This window comes from Drosophila subpulchrella, chromosome X, assembly GCF_014743375.2.
Source record: "Drosophila subpulchrella strain 33 F10 #4 breed RU33 chromosome X, RU_Dsub_v1.1 Primary Assembly, whole genome shotgun sequence".
NCBI lineage: Eukaryota > Metazoa > Arthropoda > Insecta > Diptera > Drosophilidae > Drosophila > Drosophila subpulchrella.
Window position 1 is genome coordinate 29,130,326 of NC_050613.1, and position 22,217 is coordinate 29,152,542.

At 41.9% G+C, this 22,217-nt stretch overlaps 2 protein-coding genes across 3 annotated transcripts in view; one reads left to right on the forward strand and one right to left on the reverse strand.

The window, feature by feature from the left end:
• Positions 1-456: 456 nt before the first annotated feature.
• LOC119557720 lies at positions 457-2,399 on the forward strand. The gene is made up of 3 exons (XM_037870601.1): positions 457-684; positions 749-1,021; positions 1,688-2,399. Exons 1-3 carry the CDS (start codon positions 613-615, stop codon positions 1,781-1,783), a joined length of 441 nt encoding a protein of 146 aa, XP_037726529.1. The 5' UTR covers positions 457-612; the 3' UTR covers positions 1,784-2,399.
• Positions 2,400-5,526: 3,127 nt separating this feature from the next.
• LOC119557510 (protein bunched, class 2/F/G isoform) overlaps positions 5,527-22,217 on the reverse strand; it is a 37,740-nt gene continuing 21,049 nt past the window's right edge. Inside the window, exons 4-6 of one of the 2 annotated variants that reach the window (XM_037870282.1) lie at positions 8,262-8,451; positions 6,383-7,040; positions 5,527-6,094 (exon numbers count right to left, since the gene is read on the reverse strand). In XM_037870282.1, coding sequence (XP_037726210.1) covers positions 5,833-6,094; positions 6,383-7,040; positions 8,262-8,451 — 1,110 coding nt within the window. In that variant the 3' untranslated portion in view covers positions 5,527-5,832. The remainder of the gene's footprint in view (positions 6,095-6,382; positions 7,041-8,261; positions 8,452-22,217) is intronic. The other variant, XM_037870283.1, reaches the window with a different exon arrangement.

The following is a 22,217-nucleotide window of genomic DNA, read 5'->3' on the forward strand; positions in this document are numbered from 1 at the left end:
TTTTGAATGTCCCTGGAGGAAGTGAGTCATACTAAATGTTTCACCCCTTAACACTCCATGGTGAAAATTTGGATAACGAAGCTAAGAAACGTACAGGCACAATCACTTTTACACTCAATTCGACTCAGTTTGAGCAACAAAAAGATAAGAACTTTTTAACTTAACCAAAGAAAAAAGGTTATCGTTGTATTTCTTCGTTTACTTACAATATTTAATGAAGGAAACTTATAGTGTTTGAGTACACACCACCTTAACCAAGCAATTTCATTTGTATTTTAATATACTACTAGTAATAAATAATAAATATTAAAATAAATAAATAATTTATTATATTTACACACTTTTTCGGCCTGTTGCCCCACTGTGCCTCTCTCTCGCAATTGTTGTTTATTCGCCGAGTGCGGTGTGGCGAGACGATGGGAGAATTCTGAGTATTATTTGTTGTGCTTCGTGTTTCAGTGGCGTTCTGTGCGTGCTGGCGAGCGCAATATGAATTAGTCAGCTAGTCGCCGCGCTGTGTTTTCACTCGATTCTGGGGCACAGCTGGACTGACTGGATTATCCGGACCTTCTTGATCTGCCGGACCCCTGAGGAAACAGAAGGTTCTGCGCGATGTCGGGCACCCAGGACTACGATCGCAAGTACCTGCTCAGCATGCCGGGCCTCTGCAAGCTGGCCTGCTTGGTAATTAGTCATGTGTTCGATTTCCCCCGACTGCCCCACTAAATCTTCGGCTTCCCCCCAACAGCTGTGCAGCTTCGTTGGAATTCTTTGTATCATCTGCGGACCGGTGCGCGTGAGCAATTTCCGGGGCAGCTTCTACCTGGCGGTGGTGTCCATTGGCTTCGTGGCCACCCTGGCCCTGCTCCTGGCCAGGTACTTGCGCGTGTGGCAGCGCCAGTTCTGCCGGTGCGATCCCACGCTCTGGTCCCTGGCGGTGCACTCCTCCCTGGCCCTGGCCTACTTCGCGGCCTCCGGCCTCGTGCTGTCCCTCGACATCGGGGCCTACACGGCGGCAGCGGTAAGTTCAGCTCCCCGGAGGAGCGAGTTCCAAGTCCGCCCAAAACCGGTCAGCCTTTGGGCGGTTTCTGGTGGGAACATAGGTGCTTTATATATATATATTTATAATATATTTGTTTTCTGGACGTCCTCAAATGCAGTTAGATACCAAACTTGCCTTGCCACGCAATACAGTATTGCATCCAAATTATTTTTATAGTAATATATTATTTCCATAAGTAATGTACGGATACCTATTTGATACCTATCCCAAATACTCAAAGTACCACAATAGAAGACAAAGATCTAAAGTAACCATCTACATTGTACAATGTACATTTATTATAATCTTAAAAATAATTTCGAAAAAATTTTTATAGTTAAATATTCCGTATACTTGTGTACCTGTTACTTGTAGAGTACATGGTATTCGTTGTTAAAAAGTATTTAAATGGTAGTCATCGAATGGTATACATGCTTGACCAGAACCACCAGCCGTCCGTCCGTCTGTCTATCTGTCCGTATGAACTAAGAACTCGGGAACTAGTAAAGCCTTCAAGTTAAGAGTGAGCATGCAGATTTTAGGGATTACTTTAGAAATAAAGCTGCTTAGAATATCTGACTTCGATGGCCGCAAAGTCGATTTTCTCTAGACCAATCTAATACCCCCTCTCTCTTTCTTTTTCAGTTCTTCGGGCTGACCGCATTTTGCATCAACGGACTGGAGGCCTACGGGAACTACAGGCGCAGTCGCCAGAGGGAGGTGGCCACCCAAACCGTATAGACTTGGATTCCGATGGACAATCCCAGTGTGGTTTCGGTGGCTCTGCTACTCTAAGCTTGCCCCACAGTGGTTTGAGTGTGTATCTGTGCGAGAGCGAGGGTCTGTGTGCGTGAGAGCGAGTATCGGTTGCATTGAGCACTGCAGTCCGATAGTGAGGCGCTGAGGTCGGAAAATGTGGAAAGCTTTGGTCGCCGGAACAGTTATTGGATGTATTATCTAATAGTCGCTAGATATAGGTCAAGAAGTGAAGCAGATAGGGCCAGCCGACTCCAATAAGAAATGTAGATGTAGCAGGGAGTAAAACCATGATAAATACCGGATGGAAACCACTGAAGAGAGAAAAATTCCAAAGAGATATTCGTACTGTGTCTTTTGCTTTTTGTGCTTCTCACCTGATAACTGGTTAACAAAGCGTGAGCAGATACATATGTACATTCAGATCTGTACACATTTTTTGTACCTTAGTTAAGTAATATTTGTGTGTCACAAGTAAATAAACTTTATAGTAGTTAGTTGGTAAACGAATTCTAAGCACGATGCTTTTTGTGAACATTTTTATGATCTGAATTGTTATGATTATAAATATACAAATGTTTTTATAATGCTAAAATGGAAATACATATCTGTCTGTATACCTATAAGTAAAATGTATCTATTATTTACAAGTCAGTGTGTGGTCATGGGTGTACAAATGGCGCAAATTGGAACAGCATATCATCTGGTTGAGGTGTGAAGCAATATTCTAAAAATGTGTGTTCCTAAACAAGGGAAAATCGCTACTGTTTGTTGTAAACTATATTTTTTGTAGCGAACATTCGAAGACCTCTTATCTGCTTCTGTTTTTGTCTTGGCTTCTTTAAGCTGTTGCCATTGTTGGCTTTTGAAATCCACCCAACGCCCTCGAACACAAACTCACCTTGGTTTTATTACTCTCGCCCCGGCCTTTGTTGTTGCTGCGCGGGGCTGCCGCCTCATTATTATTACTTTTGTTGTCAGTTTGATGAAGTTTTCGCCCCGATTCCTGTCTATTTCTGGCGCGATTTGTATAGTTAGTTGTTTGCGGAGCATAAGCAAATTTTCAGCCAAGTCTGCCTAACGACCTAATGAAGAGCGAAATATATTCATGCGTTTTTCCCCAAACAACACTGAAAGTGTTCGAAGGAGAGTCTATGTAGGTATGAAATAATTTAGCAGGCTTATAAAGTGTATCAATGCTTTCAAGGGGTGCTTTCCAATCCTGTACACTGTATATACATTATACATTTTTGACTAACTGGTGCTAGCACAGTTACACTTTTTCTGACTGTGCTTTCTCGCCCTTTTAGCTAAATGATCATTTAATTATTTCTCTGCCGTCAGCTCTTAGCACTTCCCATACCTTATGGGTACTAATTTTTGCCCCTCCATCGAACTTCTCGGCCATGCAAGTCACGTAAAGTAAAATTAATTAGTCTTGTTTACCAGTTACTCAGCCTTCCTTCAGGATGGAGCCGCGGGAAAGTGGAAAAGCGGAACAGCGGGGCAAAGGGTCAATCCTTGAGTGATTGAAACGCAATCGTGTGGACCGAGCTCATATTGAATTTGTGGAATTTTTGTGGGTCCGCACTTCCTGCCGGCGAGTGATTTATGCAGTCGGCAATTTGGAACAGGACCCAGTTTACAAACTGTTCGTTTTCCGTTAATAAGGCCGCAGATGAATTGGAACGAGTGTCTTGGCAATCGCAATCTTAGCCGGCTCATAATTCTTTCCTGGCCTAATTAGCTGTCGACATATCTGCGATAAAACATCAATGGTTGGCAGACGAAAGAAGTCCTCGAGGGCCTTAATAGCCACAAGGACTGGGGATAGCTTGTGCCCTAAATATAATTTGTTACTGGGCGGGGTTAAGGGGTGGACCTTCCCTAATTAATGAAATCATTTTCAAATCAAACGCGCGTTTAATCAAAGTCAGGCCGGCTTTCCTCGTGCAATTTATCTGGCTCGGCCCTGCACTGGTGAAAATTCGTTTTGCTGACGACAAATAAAATGACCAAAGCATTCTAAATAAATTTTCTAAAACATACAAATATTCTTAAATTGTATAAGAGTTTTCGAAATAATTTTCTTATTTCATCAATATAATTTCAATCTAATATGTGAGCTAATTTCTTACCAATTAGTTAAATTTGACTTTAAAAATAATCTAATTCTTCACCCAAAATTGTCTTTAATTTATAACGTTTGGCATTTTTTAAGCTAATCGCATCCCCATTTTTTAATTGAGGATCATGTTAATTTGATACGCTTTTCCTTAGACTGTTTTGGAGCATTTCCAACCCCTCCAATCCATTTCATTCAGACCAAACGTTGCGGTAGTTAAGTGACGCGTTGAAATGCGGGCCTAGAGCCCACTCCCCCCCCCCCCCCCCCTTTCGACCCTCTTTTGAACTGCGTTTGACCCCCCTTCGCCAGACCTGCCTAACCACAGCTATGCAAACGCTTTCGGATGCTAATGCGGACAAAATAAATAGGTTTTACAGGTTGTTGCTTTTCCTGCTTTTCGTTTTTGGCAGTACTTTTCATTTTCAGCATGCGCATTTTATCTTTGGGAGCCTGGAATTGTGGCACATCCCGAGACCTTGAAAGGAAAATAAGTGAGAGATCTGAGATCATGTGCAACCGAAATAAACCTGTTAAAGTTACTAAAGCTACATGGATTCACTTTCGATTTACATCGATGTTTTAAATTTTTAAAAACCTAATTCTAATTTCGAACTTTTTGTGGGGGCTATACATATACCGTTATTGTACGATTGGGAACCCTAATTATTTTCGTACTGGCACCATATCTTTTGTATTGTGTCGGACAATACACTGAATATTCTTCTGTAGAAGCTTTTGGACAAAGAATGAACTAAAACGTATCAAAATAACAAAAGAAAAGAATCTACCAAGCAAGAGGCAAAAAGGATTGTCTCTCAGTTTATTGGCACTGAAGGTCTAGAAATCATATTCGACGACCATCAGCTTCCTACAGAGAAGTGTTAATCTCTCCCTTCGTTGGCACACTGCTTCGTAATATAAATGGCGAAGAGCGTGTGGCGAATGGAGCATGGAGCGTATAATACACCTAAGGTGGAGTCGAACCGGGTCTTCTGAAGAACAACGTGAGGCGTGGAGAAACGAATCCAGGCGCTCTAGCGCACTAGGCCACTTCCGTCTTCTTCGTAATGCGAGGTATATTGGCGACACTAGTTTACCGACGCAAGTCACTACTTTATCGATGCACTGCTTTGACGACCGACTTACTTCTGTAATAGAGGGCGCTATTGTTAAGAACATGACCGATAGTCAAATAAAGTAAGGTAAAGGTAATCTACATTTAACATTCTACTCATATTATACAGTCTACGCAGACTATGCAATCTACATCGTTGATACAATTTACATATATTACATTGGACCAGTAACTGACATTCTACACCTATTTTACATTCTGCACATTCACTGCATTATACATCTACCTGACATTCTACACGTATTTTTCAATATCTACATTTTCTGACATTCAACATTTTTTCTACTTTCTTCATATCCTCTGACACTCTACACTTATTCTCCATTCCTCACATCCTCTACATTATACAGATTTTTAATATGAATATTATCATGCACAAGACATGGAATTAAAGCAATGGTATATAAATAGCTTGTTAAACTAAAGAAATTCGCCAAATAAAAGTCAACGGTTTGGTTTGTCATATATTTCTACATTTATTTTAGCCAACTTACATTTTCGTTGGTGCCCCAAAGTGTTAAACTTAAAATTAAAAATAAAATTATTTTCGATGAATAATTTTTTAAAAGTATTACGATATTGTATTTTACATCTTAAAGCGGCCCATGCCACTACTTAAAATATTCGATTACAGATCTTATGCTTATTCCAAGAGTACTGTTCCTAGGGTCTATTAAAAAAAAGGTTTTCTTATATTTGGTTTGGTGTGTCTTGGGTTCGTAGCACTTGCCACTGGGGAAACTGAGAAATGTGGGTTCCTTGGGGCTCCTGTTAGACCTCCTCGCAGTTGTTCAGCGATCCGTTGGCAGTCAGCTCCATTTTCACATTGACTTGAGAACCCGAATGGGAGGCAGAAATAGGCTGTGGGGTGTTGTTGTTGTGCTCCTCCTTGAGCTTGAACATATCACTTGGCTCCTGGACCTGCACTTGGCCCTGTGCGAACCTGCGCACCTGCAGGAAGAGTCCTCCGTTGTTCAGGAGGCGCGCCTGGTGCTCCTGCGCCTTGGCCCTCAGACAGGCGATTGAGTTGTTCCTGGATCACACATGGCACGATTAATTTGAGCACTTTTATAAAAGTTTACTTAAAAAATATTCCAAACATATAATAAAACCCAACAACATAGAAGTACAACTGAAACCAGAAAAACTCTCTTATTTTCCATAAAAATTTAAAAATCAATCAATAGGCAGAACCAAATCGGACAAAAAAGCACGAAAAATGAAGTAGCTAATAAAGCATCATTCAAAATGATTTTAAAATGAAATAATGTAAATCAACAATGAAGAAATAATATTAATTTAATTTAGCGGCATGACTCACCTGAAGGTATCCGGATCGTGTTCCATAAGGGCGGCGGCCAAGTTGTGGGCGTGCAAGCCAGGTGTTGCCGCCATGACCTGCGACTGCTGTTGTTGCTGGTGTTGCTGATGTTGATGTTGCTGTTGCTGGTGTTGCTGTTGCTGTTGCTGCTGGGCAGCTGCTGCTGCCGCTGCCACGGCTGTGTTCATGATCAGGTGGAAGTCCTTACTGGAGGCCGCCGCTCCAGCGCCAGCAGCATTCGCGGCATCCAGGAGCGGATGGTAGCTGGGGGCGCAGCCACCCCCACCGACCCCACCGCCCATGTAAAGCGGCACCTGTTGCTGCTGCTGATGTTGTTGTTGCTGCGGCGAGGGGGAGCCCATCTCGATGTGGGGACTGCCGGAGCTGTTGGTGGTGGCTCCGGTGGGCGTGGTGGCCGCCGAGGAGGCCGCCCCCGCGTAGCCGCTCGTCGAGGTGGGCGGGGCCGTAGAGACGGAGTTGGTGCAGCTGCTGGGCGCAGGACTCACCACGTTCAGCGACTCGGTGGAGGAGCTGAGGGTGCGGTGGCGGGAGAGGTCCTCCGAGTTGGCGGATTTCGATCCCGCCGAGTCCTCATGGTCACTCACCCCCGAGTCGTCCTTGAGCGTCGACTGAGCCTCGATTGACTTGCGGTGCATACCTGTCGAGGGAAGTCGAATGGATGACTCAGTGGTTTTCGATTTAATGTTTTCTTGCAGGGCTTGTAGGGACCTTGGGATCATCTCATAAAATATATTTCACAGAACTAATACGAATGTTATTGTATAGTTCCTTGATATGGAATTTGAATCTAAAATATTTAATGCTGTGTTCGTATGGTAGTTAAGCCAGTGTACTGACTGCAATACATACAAAAAATAAAAAGTGGCATCAAAGTTTGCTGATATTATTATCAAAGCAATTACGAAAGGGAACAGGACTTGGTTATAATATTAAGTAGATAAATTAAAACAAATATGCTGTCAAAATAATGGATTCTATACCAATTTGGGGTCCCACGAATTGCCAACTAATTGTCTATATGTCAACTTAATTAAAAACTATTCCTGGTCCGATTCCCCGGCGAGGAATCCGCTAAGTCCTCGATAAGCCACTTAAGTTCGAGCGGGCCTTTGGCCACGGCTACTTGGGAATTAATTATCGAGTCAGCCAGCTCGTAAAATCCGCTGAAGCACATCAAACCGCCCAGTCGACACCACCCCTTCGAAGGCCGCCGCACAATGGGAATAGATAAACGATAAATGCCAAATAAGACGGGAATTCAGTGGCGGGCCCTCATCCTGCGTCCTGCGTCCTTCGTCCTCGTCCTCGTAGCGTGTGCATTTTGCATTTATTAAGCGATTATTAACGAATAAGGGAGCGCAGTCACCCCGAACCAGCGACACTTGTACCGGGGGATTCCCCCCGATAATCCGCAAAGTCATTCCCGGGAAATGTGCGCAACATATGACGGCGAGTGGAAAAGCGTCGTTGGACATGCTCGTCAAATATGCTCACAATTTTCGACCCGGACGCTATCTGTTTATAATCCCCGAGCCGTGGTCCTTTATGCGGCTCGAAATTTAATTAAACCCTCCTTAAGGTTAACTGATATTGGTATGTGTTTTATATGGGAGTTCGCATATACAGCTGTCTAAAAAAGAGGGGGCCTTTAAAATAAAAACAATGTTGGTAAGGATTTAAGTATAAACAAACTATTAAAGTAAATTTCAAGATCGGTTCAAAATATAAGACTTAAGACTTGATTGAAAAGCCATGTATCCCCTTTGAAATGACTTTTGCAAAGGTGTTACATAGCGAGATGTGAGTGTGGATGCTGGTGGGGTTAGTTTGATAGATTCGATATGATTGTTGCATTTACATTTCTGCTCCATACCTAGTAGCCAGGGAGCAACCGCGTCGTTGTCCTTGGCCGATTTGAGGATGGTGTCCGGCAAGGGAAGCGAGTGCCGCACCATGGCCCCATAGAGTCCGTACTCCGCCATTATCGTACTGCCACCCCAGACCTTCTCGGTCTTGCGCCACTTGGCCCGGCGGTTTTGGAACCAGACCTGAAAAGAAACGTTCAATTATCATCGTTATTGGGTAAAATCATCTCATTAAGATAGTATTCATATTTTTCACCTCATTTGCTAAGAAGGTTTATTTTTTACTGACTATACCATGCCGTTTTTCTCCGGGCGTTTCATTGCAAATTATTTAAATACGAATCCCCATTTTCTCTTCCGCTTAGAGTGTTTCGCCATATGGACATCGACCTCATCAGTGGCCAATGGCTATCAAGTCTAAGCCTTGGAAAATGCAATGCAAATTGCAAATTATTAAACAAAAACTCATTCAAATTGAAAAAATGTAAATGGAATGTTTTTTAAATGCTAATTCTTGAACCATAAACCTTTTAGCTGCCCCAAACACACAAAGACATGTATACACACTTGAAGTTTAAGTTCCAAGACAGGGGTGTTGTTGAAATATAGATGGATGGACAAAAAGGGATCGAAGAAATTATTTAAATAATTTGTTAATGCTGTACAGATTATTAGTAATATATATTAATGTATGTGGGTCAATTGTTGGTTCTCTAATTTAATATAGCTTTGGATTTGTACAGTCTTTTGATTTTAAAATCCCAAGTCTTACACTTCAGACCTACTAACTGTGATTCCCCTTGAAATCGAGCCCCTTCAGGCGGATAGCACATCGATGCCACACCATCGACAACCCAGTCGCTGCTGCTCCACACATAATGGCAAATGATATACATATTCGCATATAAGTGACCAAATTAGATTATCTTCCGAAACATTAAACCGATTCTTCGCCGGCAACAACAAAGATAATAATATGAAAACATTAAATGTTGTTCACAAAAGGCGGCCGGCAACAACAACTGTCACAATAAAAGGATTTGCCAAACAGACGGGCCAAAGGATTCAACCACCCCCGGTACGGAATCCGTACCCTCCGTCCTGGCGAAGAAGTCATCATTTTTCTGGTCCATCAAATCGTTTAGTTCTGCTATTAGTCTTGCACGCAAAAGGGGGAGGGTCAGGAGCGGGGCGAGAAGGGATCGGAGGGGGTGGCAGGGGGAAGGACCTCCAGAAGGCTGCCCAGCAATGTGAAATCGACGAGGACGAGGTCGAAGAAAAAGAGCCCGAGCTGAAGTGGCTCTTGGAAGCAGCAGAAGGATGATTTATAATAAAAAAAAGCAATATATGCAAAGCAGGGAAAACCGAAAAGTGGAAAATACGGGACGACAGAGGGTTAAGCAGGGGGCCAAGGGTGTTAAAAACTGGCGAGGAATTCGCTTGCCAAGAATCAGGCACCAAAAGCCCAGAAGCTCAGCCAAATCTCACACTCAACCCCACGGATTGAACAAATCGCCACAAATCGTGTGCGCGGGCTAAGTGGGCAACTGGGCGTGGCATTCATCCCGAAAAAATAATTCGGAAAATGCCCCGGAAAAACGATGATAAAGTGGTTTGGTTTGGGGTTCTGTCACAAGACTTGGTTGCCTACCAGGAGCCCCATAAATCTTGGAGTCCACTTGCCTGAGAAATTGGCAAACCCGAACTCTGACTTCCAAAGGGGTCCACTTTATATATATTATATAAATTCATGCATATAGTTTCCAGGCAGCCACTCAGTGCATTTCGTTGCAGCCCAGAAAATATACAACTTGTCGCGGATTTTTTGGCAGAGTGCCGCTCGACTGGTACGGTAAATTCCATAACATTAAATAGATTATTGTTAAAAATATCATTCATTGTACCTATATTATTACTAAAGCAATATTATTTTATGTGACAATGTTATTATATTATATTTTATTTACTCACATATTTTTTTTAGTATAACATATACATTTATTTTAACGTCGATTAACCATTTTAATGGCTTTAACACGTTGTGAAACTCATAAGTAAAATTATTAAAATTATAAAACAATGTTTCAATTATATTGTGATCTAATTGTCCCATGTATCAGCCGAAAGCCTTACAGTTCTGATTAGCACTGAGCGAAGTGTGACTCAGCCTGCGATTTAGTTGGATTACTCAGGCGTGGAAGTGCAAATAAGTCTCGCGTTTGAAATTACCCTCCACTGTTCTCCGGAGTGCTGCCAACGAATGTCAAATTAATTTCCACACACCCGGATACTTTGCTCCTGGCAAAGAGCAGCCCCCGAATTTGGACCCTGAGCCTTGGGGCCTTGGGAATCGGGAACTGTGAACCGACAACTGGGACCTGAATCTTGGGTCTTGGGGCTTGGGTCTTGGCCCTTTCTGGCTGCAAAATCAAATTAATCCGGTTTGTTATTTCATCATGCAACGTCAACGTCACAGTCACCATCATCAGCTGCAACAACAGACAAAAGGCTGCTGCAGCAGCAACACCAGCAGCATTTTGCAATAATAAATGGCAAACACACAGCACACACACAGGCAGACTCTGGTGTAAACAATACACACACACAGGCCCGAGAAGCCTCTGCCAAAGGACCGGAAAATTTCATTAACAAGGTACACAGGCAGCAGCAGCAGCAGCAGAGAAGCAGCAACATCCACGTCCGGAGGCCACTGGCTCGTCTGATAATTTAATCAACTCTCATTGAATTATATCATTTTGCAATTTGGAGACCCGGCAGCTCAGCATCCCATCATCCAGATCCAGAATCGGATCCAATCGTCATTATGATACCGGAGTGGCGACCGGAAAAGCGGGGCCGGCAATTTCGGTAGGGCCTTTTGAGTGCGGAAATCAAAGAGGGAAATGCCATAAATTTCCAAAACGGAAATTCGCTGCCAGACCGATTCGCAAGGCCTACAAAAGTGACTCTAGAAAACAACATGATATTGGGTTTGAAGAGACTAACATACTGATAAGAGAATACACAAACATTATATATTGTTGCAAGTAAGTAAGTAAGTTTTCTTTGGTTAAATTGTTCAAAAAGAGAGTTGAAAAATATTCTCAGGATTTCGTAAAATAATAAATATAAAAAAAAATATGCAGAATATAAGAGAACTCAAACACAAAACTCATACAGGTATCCCACTTCAAAATTGGGATCCAATAACACAAGTTATGGATTATAGAAGTCCAGTTTTGGGTTCCCATGCTGGACTTCATTGGAATTACGGAATAATCGAACATGAAAATGGGTTAAAATTTTGACCCTCGCTTAGAAGAAAACTTTTAATGTAGAATATCAGAGAATTAAGCCACAATTTCATAGAGGTATTCCACTTCAAAATCGGGATCCTACCAGTCAAGTTATGGAATTTAGAAGTTCAGTTTTTGGTTCCCATGCTGGACCATAGTGGATTTACGGAAAAATCGGAAATGAAAATGGGTTAAAATTTTGACCCTCGCTAAAAAGAAAACTTTTAATGTAAAAATTCAGAGAATTAAACCACGAATTCAAGAAGGTATCCCACTTAAAGATCGGGATCCTATAAGTCAAGTTACGGAATTTAGAAGTTCAGTTTTTGGTTCCCAGGTGAACCCCATTGGAATTACGGAAAAATCGAACATGAAAATGGGTTCAAATTTTGACCCTCGCTTAAAAAAAAACTTTGAATGTAGCATATTAGAGAATTAAACCACAAATTCATAGAGGTATCCCACTTCAAAATCGGGATCCTACCAGTCAAGTTATGGAATTTAGAAGTTCAGTTTTTGGTTCCCATGCTGGACCATAGTGGATTTACGGAAAAATCGGAAATGAAAATGGGTTAAAATTTTGACCCTCGCTAAAAAGAAAACTTTTAATGTAAAAATTCAGAGAATTAAACCACGAATTCAAGAAGGTATCCCACTTAAAGATCGGGATCCTATAAGTCAAGTTACGGAATTTAGAAGTTCAGTTTTAGGATCCCATGCTGGACCCCATTGGAATTACGGAAAAGTCGAACATGAAAATGGGTTAAAATTTTGACCCTCGCCTAAAAGAAAATTTTTAATGTAGGATATTAGATAATTAAAACACAAATTCAAAGAGGCATCCCACATCAAAATCGGGATCCTATAAGTCAAGTTATGGAATTTAGAAGTTCTGTTTTGGGTTCCCATGCTGGACCCCATTGGAATTACGGAATAATCGAACATGAAAATGGGTTAAAATTTAGACCCTCGCTTAAAAAAAAACTTTGAATGTAGCATATTAGAGAATTAAACCACGAATTCATAGAGGTATCCCACTTAAAGATCGGGATCCTATAAGTCAAGTTACGGAATTTGGAAGTTCAGTTTTTGGTTCCCAGGTGAACCCCATTGGAATTACGGAAAAGTCGAACATGAAAATGGGTTCAAATTTTGACCCTCACTTAAAAAAAAACTTTGAATGTAGCATATTAGAGAATAAAACCACAAATTCATAGAGGCATCGCACTTCAAAATCGGGATCCTATAAGTCAAGTTATGAAATCTAGAAGTTCAGTTTTGGGTTCCCATGCTGGACACCTCTGGAATTACGGAACAATCGAACATGAAAATGGGTTAAAATTTAGACCCTCGCTTAAAAAAAAACTTTGAATGTAGCATATTAGAGAATTAAACTTCGAGTTCATAGAGGTATCCCACTTAAAGATCGGGATCCTATCAGTCAAGTTATGGAATTTAGAAGTTCAGTTTTTGGTTCCCAGGTGGACCCCATTGGAATTACGGAAAAATCGAACATGAAAATGGGTTAAAATTTTGATCCTCGCTTAAAGGAAAACTTTTAATGTAGGATATTAGAGAATTAAACCACAAATTCATAGAGGCATCCCACTTGAAAATCGGGATCCTTTAAGTCAAGATATGGAAACTACACTCAGGGAAAAACACCGTGCTAAAAACAAGTACAAACAGCCTTGATTAAAGAAAAATTGCATGCTTAACATTTAAGAACGTTCGTGCTCAAAAAATTCTCATATTGAGCACATTTTGGAGTTTTTATGTCTGCCAACTCTAATAATTCCCAACTGTTTATTCTGAAAGTACTCGGTATATAAGGCGCATAAATTAGGTAGTGTTAATGCCCGTGAGCGGCAATGCGTAAGTAAACTTAAAATATTAATATTATTTATATATATATATATCGTGTATTTCGTTTCAGTTTCCAATACTTATTTCTCTTACTAGCATAAAATAAAAACTCATTTTAGTTTCATAATATTTATATATTGATTTAAGAATTATTCGTCCTTAAAACATGCCTGCAAATTTCTTACTTTATTATTAAATCGTTCTTGTTTTTAGTCCAAATATGACTTGATTTAAGAATTATTCATACTTGATTAAAGACCGAAAGGTTCTTAAATCTAGTATTTTCGGTCTTGAAAATTCGTGCTCAAAAGTAGTATTTTGTTCTCGCGTTCTGTATTTTCCATGCTTGGCGAAGTTTTGACACCGAAAATACTAGGTTCAAGCACGAAATACTTGATTTTTTTTCTGAGTGTAGAAGTGAGGGCTTGATGTTATTTTTTTAATGAAAATGAAAAGAAATTCAGGTATTACAAAATCACAATAGTTTTTTGTTAAATTTTCTTATAACAACTTTCTCTAAAATATTATAACATAAACTTAATTTAATTTAAAGATTTTCGAAACTAAGCCTAAGACAAGCACTGATCTCTCAAGCTTTTAAAATGGAAAATGAGACTGTTCATTTTTAAAATGCAATCACATTTATTTTCCAGTAAATCAACTCTGAATCGATTAAATATCGGGGCACCAATAATCACAATTTTAATCAATTGATGCTAACGCACTCGACTGGGAAACATAAAACATCCACCTTACAATACTCTGCTAAAATGCGAAAAATCTTGACTGGAGTGGATAATGCCAACCACTCAGTGGCGGATCCAGGATTTAGTTGTGGTGTGTGTGTGGGGGTGGGGGGGGTCTGGTTTGAACCCCTAAATCCCCCGTGGATCCGCGCAAGCAACCACTTTAATATAGATAACAGCTTGGACAATCTGCCGCTAAATGATTACTTGACCATTCCCATCTCAACTTCGATTCCAATACGCTACGAATCACGACATCAATTTGCTGATTGAAAATTTATTTTTTTCCTTGGAGAGGCGTGTAAGGGGTGAATAGTTCGACGGGCATTTTTATGGGGCACAGCCAAAGGGGCCACGCCCCTTGTCCGGTTGGTGGAAACGCCTTTTGATTTATCGGACATTCGGCTGGCTGGCCAAGCGAAATTGGCCGATGATGAGGTCACTGTTAAGCGATTTCTCCTGTTTCCTCTTCTAAAAATATTTCACATTTTAATATATTAAATAAGATTTAAGCGGAGGATATTATTAAAAAATAGTACATCCAATTCCCAAAGTTTTTTAAAGTGTGTTATCCATGTCGAAAGCAGTGCATTTGTGATATTTATCCAGAATTTCAGAGGACTCAGGGACACCGATGCTGCTTAACCCTTGGTCACCCGGACACTCGCAATTGTCAAACCAATTTAACGCAATTCGACTGGGCGACTGCATTCACACAGAGGTCACGGGCCTTCTGGCCATTTCCGGCATAATTAAAATATTGGTAACCAATCAATGGTTCTCAATGGGGGAGTGTTTCGATTCCCCCATCGATGGGAATTTTCGGGGAGTGCCGGGTATTACGAGTGCGGATTGTGGGTTGGGGTGGCGAATATTTGCTTACTGGGGCTGCAAAATTGCGCAAATTGCATATGCAACGGGTCGCAGGACTCGTCGTCCTTTTCAGGTGACATGTGCACCTGTGCATTCGATTTTGCCCTGCAATCGGGAGGGAATTTGCCTTTGAGTTCGTGTGCGGCCTTTATTGGTTTACTTCATCAACTCGAACGACTGAGTGGTTGGGTGGTTCACGGGTGGTTCAGTGGGGCTTCAGTGGGGCCTCAGTGGGTGGTTCCGTGAGGCCTCGATGGGTGGAGGGACTACAGTCAAGCGATTGCGAGTCAGTCAGCCCGGCGAGGCGTGTGGAAATTTCATAACGACAGTCCGCAGTTTATATGCAATATTCAATTGACATTCGTGGAATTCGGTTTTCAAACTCTTTCCGAGAGGGTATTACAATTTCGAGAAGGAGTTTGAAAGTCTTATTATAGGCAGAAAATACATTTAGGCTTTGGTATACGGTGATTCTAATATTAGTGCCTTGTTATTAAGGATCAACATTTATTATTAACTGGAGTACGGTTCTAGTTTTACTAGTAGTTAGTTTTACCGAATGGCAAGGCACTAACATTTAGATTTAGTTATTTTGAAAATTGCTTTCCAATATTGTCCCTATGTTGGCAAGAGTATCTTAAAAACCCACTGAGTTTTCCCATAAACTTCATCGGTTGTCTGCCCCTTTTATCTTTGCCATCTTCCCGTTTTTCCGCTGGAACTTCAATTTCCAACTTTCATATGAGTTTAACGGTCGCGAACTCTTTTTGTTTCATTCAATAAAAAAGGTCTGCTCGCAGAAAGCGGAGCAGAGAGCTTTTCAGCTTTCCGGATTAAGAAATGTAAATGCAAAATGATTTTTTGGTTTATTCTCTGTTTGTAAGTCGAGTATTAATTTACGCAAACGGATCTAAAGGCTTGACTTTGGCGTTATTAAGGGGGTTAAAAGGAAGAAGACAGGGGTTGGAGGGGAAACTGGGTTCAGAGCCCAGAGGAAAACTGCACATGCGAGTTATTCTCGTATTAATGACCTTTACTCGACATTGGGCTGGCAATGCAATTGCCATTGCCGTTGAACTATTAATTACAACCAAACGATGTTTAAAATGCCCAATGATTAATGAACCGATTTTCTAATTACGTTAGAAGATCAGACGGGGCGACAGGGGGTTAAAGGGGCGGTTTGTGGGTGGTGCAATGCCAAAACTTGACTTAAACAATTGCCAGACAATTAGTGTATGCAATAGGTAATCTAAGTAGTTTACACGTCTATTCAGGGACTTTGCCTAAGTGGTTGTTTAAATTGGGATGTATTTGGTTCTACTACGGCTTTAAGGATGTTTCGCTCCATTGATTTATTATTACTTCATTTGATTTTAATTGTACATAACAATTGTTGACTAGTTAAAGGGAAGTTGTCTAATTAACGTATAGAACTTGTTATCGACTAAGTAACTGCACTCGATAAAAAGTGCCCGTCGTAAGTAAACTTATAATATTTATGTAATCTTATCTCGTTTATTTCATTTATACTTATTTCTCTTATTAGCATATAATACTTGATGTTTTATCTGAGTGTGTGGGACTGATATCTTTAATGAGCGTAAAAACCTTTCCTAACCACTCTTATTATTATTTTATTTTCATGACATTTCTTCCTGTTGTCTCCCCTTATGTTACATTGTAATGTCAGACGTACTTTCTCATAAAAAACCACCGACACATAAATCTCTGCCGGAGTAAATCTCATCTAGGAACTCACTAAAACGTGCTGCCCCAAGTTCGGTTTCCCAGTTGAGTAGTTATCTTCGTCGTAAACATCATCGCAAATTGGCAAGTGCGCGGGGAACGCGTGTCATCGCAGCAGGTTGTCCATCCGCATCTGTATCCACACTGTGAGAACTGTTGCAATTTGTTTGTTTGTTTTCCAGTCCTTGGTTTTCTCCACAAAGGGTTGTTGCCAGCGAAATCACCCTGCTTTCCCGGGAAAACCTTTATCCGCTCGTTTGTTTATGATTAACGCGCGCTAATTTCATTCATTTCGCACTCAATGGCCTCGGATCTCTTGGGATTCTGGTGCACACTTATGCTTATTGGATTTACTCGAGCGTTGTCCGGGCAACCGTCGATGGGTGGTGGTTCTGGGGGTGGCCGGCCAAATATATATCTCGGAACTGCGATTCACACGACCGTCGACCACCGACCGCAACCATTAACCGTAGAACCGGAGGTCTGCGGCCGGCTGATTGGACTTGACTTCAAGGTGTCGAAATACAAATCCCCGACCCCGACCCCGACCCCGGGCCAAACTGCTCGATCGGGGAACTAATAATCTTATTAGAATTAATGATGGAATTTCCAATTTGCGGCGACAGGCAGCTGCCAGCGATTTAATGTTAATAAGTCCCGCGTTCCTCGAGTTCCCGGGTAGCTACGCAAAATAGGAATTCCTTGCCGGACGTGCGGCAATGCGACTAAGTCCTGTGACACAGATTACGAGGCGACTGGGACTGGGACTGGGTTGCTTTTCCGGCATTTTACGGCCGGCAGGCGGCTCCTCGAAGTTGTGGAGCAGAGAGGAGCAGGACGAACAGCCCCGAGGCTGATTTGTTTGACTGTGAAATTCCAGAACATTTGGGCGATGCAGTTCGGAAATCAGGAATATATTTGTATATCAAAACTAAAACCGAAGTAGGGATATTCCTGTGTTTAGTTCAGGTTTAAATATCACATAAGCAAGTTAAAATAGCAGCACATTGAAATAACTATTCTATTTCTAAAAAATGTTATTAGGATAGTAGTTTTTTATAATAATTCTTTTTTTGGTATATCCTTTCCTTTAATTTTAAGGGTTCTGGCTACATGTTGTCTTATGCTTTATCTAGCCAGTAACATAGGTAATGTCTTATGCGTAAGCATACTAAAGAACGCCATATGCTGTTATGTGTATTATAATGGACCGGCCAATTAAATCGTCCCCTCGTTTGCACATTAAATTCGCACATTGTCGGCACTCAACGATTACTTTATCACACTTGAGTCACCATTATTTTCGTTATTATCGCGCTTGTTGTTGTCATTATTGTCCCGATTATCGGGCGTTCGATGGCCGATTGACCCAACAATCGAAGACGCAACTGCAGGTGTCTGCCGATGACAGCAGTCGTTGTTGTTGCCGTTGTGTTGTCATCATCATTTTCATTAATGGTAAACCAATCATTTTTCAATTATATTCGCCGCTGGATACAAATTGTCTGATTTGCGTGTGCCAAGCCAAAGTTGAATCGTGGCAGGCGCCATGTCACGCCCCCTGCGCCCACCACCCACTTCACCACCCCAGCAAATCCCCAACTCACCTTGGTCGGGTTGTCCTTCGGGATCGCAAGCTTTCGGGTACCCTATGTAAGCCAAGACTTGTAATATGTAATACGCACTTGTTCTTATGGATTACCACACAAGGTATTTCTTTTTAATTTCAGAGGGCCTTACAGAGATTTTTTAAAGATATTCTTAAGTTAGGTAATCCAAAACCTATTTTCCTGGCACTCACACACAGCTCGAGAGCAGCCCGTGTTCGCCTATGCCCAGTGGCTCTAGTATTTTTTGTGAATTTATTTTGCATTGCGTAAAACCAATTGAAGTGTCACCGGCAGAAGGCAGAAGGAATCGCCGCGTGGCGCCACGCCTCCAAATTGCAACAGTTGATAAAGTGCACAACTTCTGCGGCTTGAGTTGCGCCATATAAATAGTCTGGATCATGCTGCGCAGCCCCACCATCCATGTCCATTGTGCGGCCATAATTCGCCGACAATTCCTCAATTACGGGAAAGGTGGTAAGTCCGGAGATGACAAGGCTCATTGCCCCCGTTCCACCCCACTCCCCCATCGCAGCAGCCCATCCCCCGGGGACCGGCACACAGCCATGTTTTCAATCTATAAAATTAATTTTCTCAAAACCTCCTTTCTGCAAGTGTTTTCTGTTTGCCGGTCGCAGGTCCCCAGGGGCACTCGGAGCTCAAATTGTAAAATATTTCCCGTTTAAGCCACTTGTTGTTGCAAATTAGCGTGAAACGCGATTAATAATGTCAATTGTATCTGGATCTCGTTTCAGTTTCATTTTCATGTTCGGTTTCGGCTTGGAAAATTGGAAAATATGCGCTGCTAGAGATGAAAGTGTGGATTAGTGGGGCGCAAATGGAAAATGTCAGATGAAACGACCAGCGGAACCAGAGCCCCCGCCCCTCCTCAGGGTCGCTCGGACCAACATCAATCAATGGCAGCCAGTCGTGAATGACCATCAATCAAGGAACGAGTTCTGAAAGTTCGGAAAACTATTTGCCCTAATTGCACAGGGCCGCGCCTAATTTTCTGCCGGCTAGCAACCCTTTCAGTGGCTTTCGGAGCCCGGACAAACAATGAAAGTGTCAAAACTTTGCTTTTTTAACAAATGGACAGGGCGGCGGCAGAAAGGAAGTAAGTGCCTTTTTGTCTGAATTTGGTGAACTAACAGTGATAATAATAATAACGATATCAAAGGCAAGTCGATAAATAGTATCTACACATAATACAAATACAAATTCGTTACTACGTGGATCGCCGTCCACAGGGATGCATATAATCCTGAACTTCTCCAATCTTCACTTCACATCTTACCTGAAACCCCCGCTATCCTGCTTATTGCTCCTTGGGTCTTCAAAGGGGATTTCTTGTTTCAGAGACCGTCAAGTGGCTCGGGGTACTTTCGGTGCGAGAAAATTAAGTATAACTCATTATCGCAATCAATAAATCCTTTGCCAGCCACAGCAACAACACCGCCGTTTGCCTTGCCAGATGAAATCGGATTTGTTGTTGCTTGTTGCACACCAATTTTCTACTCAAAACTTATGACAGCCAATTCGAGAGAACGAACGAAAATTATACAGACACTCGATCGGAAGGGGGCCAGTTGCAGGCCATGACTGTTCAGTTTCTCACTGCACATACAGATAAATGTGCTGTATGTGGATATGGGTTGTGTGGATGTGGCATTTGCAGCGTCGTCTTCATCCTCGTGCTGTGGGGCTCGTTGAAATCAACATCAAACCTTTAATTTGATGATTCTGCAAATAATTCGTAAGAGTCGTTGACGTTTTTTGTTTAACCCCTCTCTGCCCTGTCGGACTTAGTCTGTTAACTTTTCCGCGCAGTCGAGGCGTGAAAATATAATAACACCTTTTTAATTATATTTGTCTCCCCCACCTCTCCCCGTTTCGGGTTCCATTGTTCGGATGCAGACAATGCTGCGAAAAAAGTGAAAGGCGTTTGGCGCAAATTACCCAAAATTTGCCATAGTCGCGGAATTAGAGTGATCAGGGCAATCTAAGTTCGTGCGCAGTGTGGCCAGGCTTCGTGACTCACTCTATCGCAGCTCGTTCCACCTGAGCTATCCGAGTTTTTTCTTTTTCGAGTTGAATGCACTGCCGAGTGGCTGGGAGCCTCACGGGGCAACCGTGTTCGCTTGTGGATTTCGCCCATGGGTATTTATAGACCCGTCAATTGGTTGTATGTAATTACGATTCGTACGCCTCCTCTCGTTGGTCTCCCGAAGGGGAGCTTCGTACTTTTGTCATCGTGGGATTTTGAAAATAAAAAATATATATATTTTCAAAATATTTCAAAAAATGACCGGTTCTTAAATGTTTTTTCTTTCAGAAGGACCTATAATCCAAAGTTGTCCTTTTAAAATGGGATTTGATCATGGGTTACATACAATGTATTACAGTTAAAATCAAATAGTTTAGTCCAGTTTCTGCTTTCAATATATCTTTACACTTAGCTTCTAGGTAAACAGGGAGTCCCAGCAAACAACAGAGTTTCGAAATGACTAATTTCCCGATGTACAACAAGACGTTTCTCACACTTCCTCTCCCCCTATATAGGTACATATATATTTCTCGATGAGTCCAATTGCAATAACGAGTTTTATGTGTGGGAGCTGGAAATTAGACTGGTTTCCCAATCTGAACGATTGACGATAATGTTTATTGAGTAAATACAAATGTGAGTTAACACATTCCGTTTGAATTGTCATGCGATAATTACGCCTTTCAAAACGCGATAATAGGCCTTATTCAACCGGGGCGATCGAGAGCTCCAACAGATTGCCCTCTTCCTTGGATTGGGTCTTGGATCTGGGCTTCGGGACTTCGGGATAACTGGTCTACTTCGTCCGATGACAGCTGCAGAAAGGCGTTAGACGGGGCCTAATTGTCGGATGAGTTTTAATTCGGCTCCACTTGGCCAGTTATTGGGGAAAGTGCTTCAATTATCTCACTCCCGGTTTTTTGGTCGTGTTTGTTTAGTTTCGTGATTGGATTGGGCCTGGGCCTCGAGATCAAATCAATTTGTATGTTTGATGGGCTACATTTGGGTCTCACAACACACTGATTCAATCCATATAAAATATGGTATAGCCTAATGGATAATTTTTGGCCACGTTAGTAATAATAATTTGTATTTTATTTATATCGGGAACTTTTCCCTACATTTTGGTGATATCTATGATATATCTGCTTAATGAATTCTTATGTCTGTGAATTTGGGACTATAATATAAAAGTACTTGATTGTAGTATAGAAAATCGGTTGAATGAGCCGGGTAGAACCCAAGACAAATCGTGAATTTTGCTAGATTGGACAAATGAGTGAGCACTGTGCTCATTTCGCACTAATACGTTCGATGATATTTATAATGCGGATGGTGATGGTGAGTGCGTGCAAGAAGAGTAATTACCATCCGCCGGAGAAGTGGGAAATCCGGCTGAGGTCACGTTTTCGCACAGTGGGTGGTGTTCGGGGGCGGGGTTGCACCCGAAATAAACAACAAACAAAACGGGAGCGCTGCGCACCACCCAAAAAAGAAGTGTAATTGCGACAATGTGGCTGCACTTACACGTGTCATCGCAGCATCATCCGCTGTCCATCCTTCGCGGGAACTTGTTACGCACTTGCCCTCCGCGTTTTCACCCCGGAAATGTTATCCCAACACTCCCAAGGGACTCCGGGGATGGGATTTCGCAGGACCTTCGGACAAACCACAACGGCACATTGTTGCCATTGACTTTAAGGTAAGGAGCAACGATGTTCCGAGGGCTAAAAACCCTTCGGAAGAACACAAACTCTGTATTCAC

Coding starts and splice junctions, on each gene's coding strand:
- LOC119557720 (XM_037870601.1), top strand. CDS start 613: ATGTCGGGCACCCAGGACTACGATCGCAAGTACCTGCTCAGCATGCCG. Junction 685..748: donor TCTGCAAGCTGGCCTGCTTG/GTAATTAGTCAT, acceptor TCCCCCCAACAG/CTGTGCAGCTTCGTTGGAAT. Junction 1,022..1,687: donor GGGCCTACACGGCGGCAGCG/GTAAGTTCAGCT, acceptor TTTCTTTTTCAG/TTCTTCGGGCTGACCGCATT.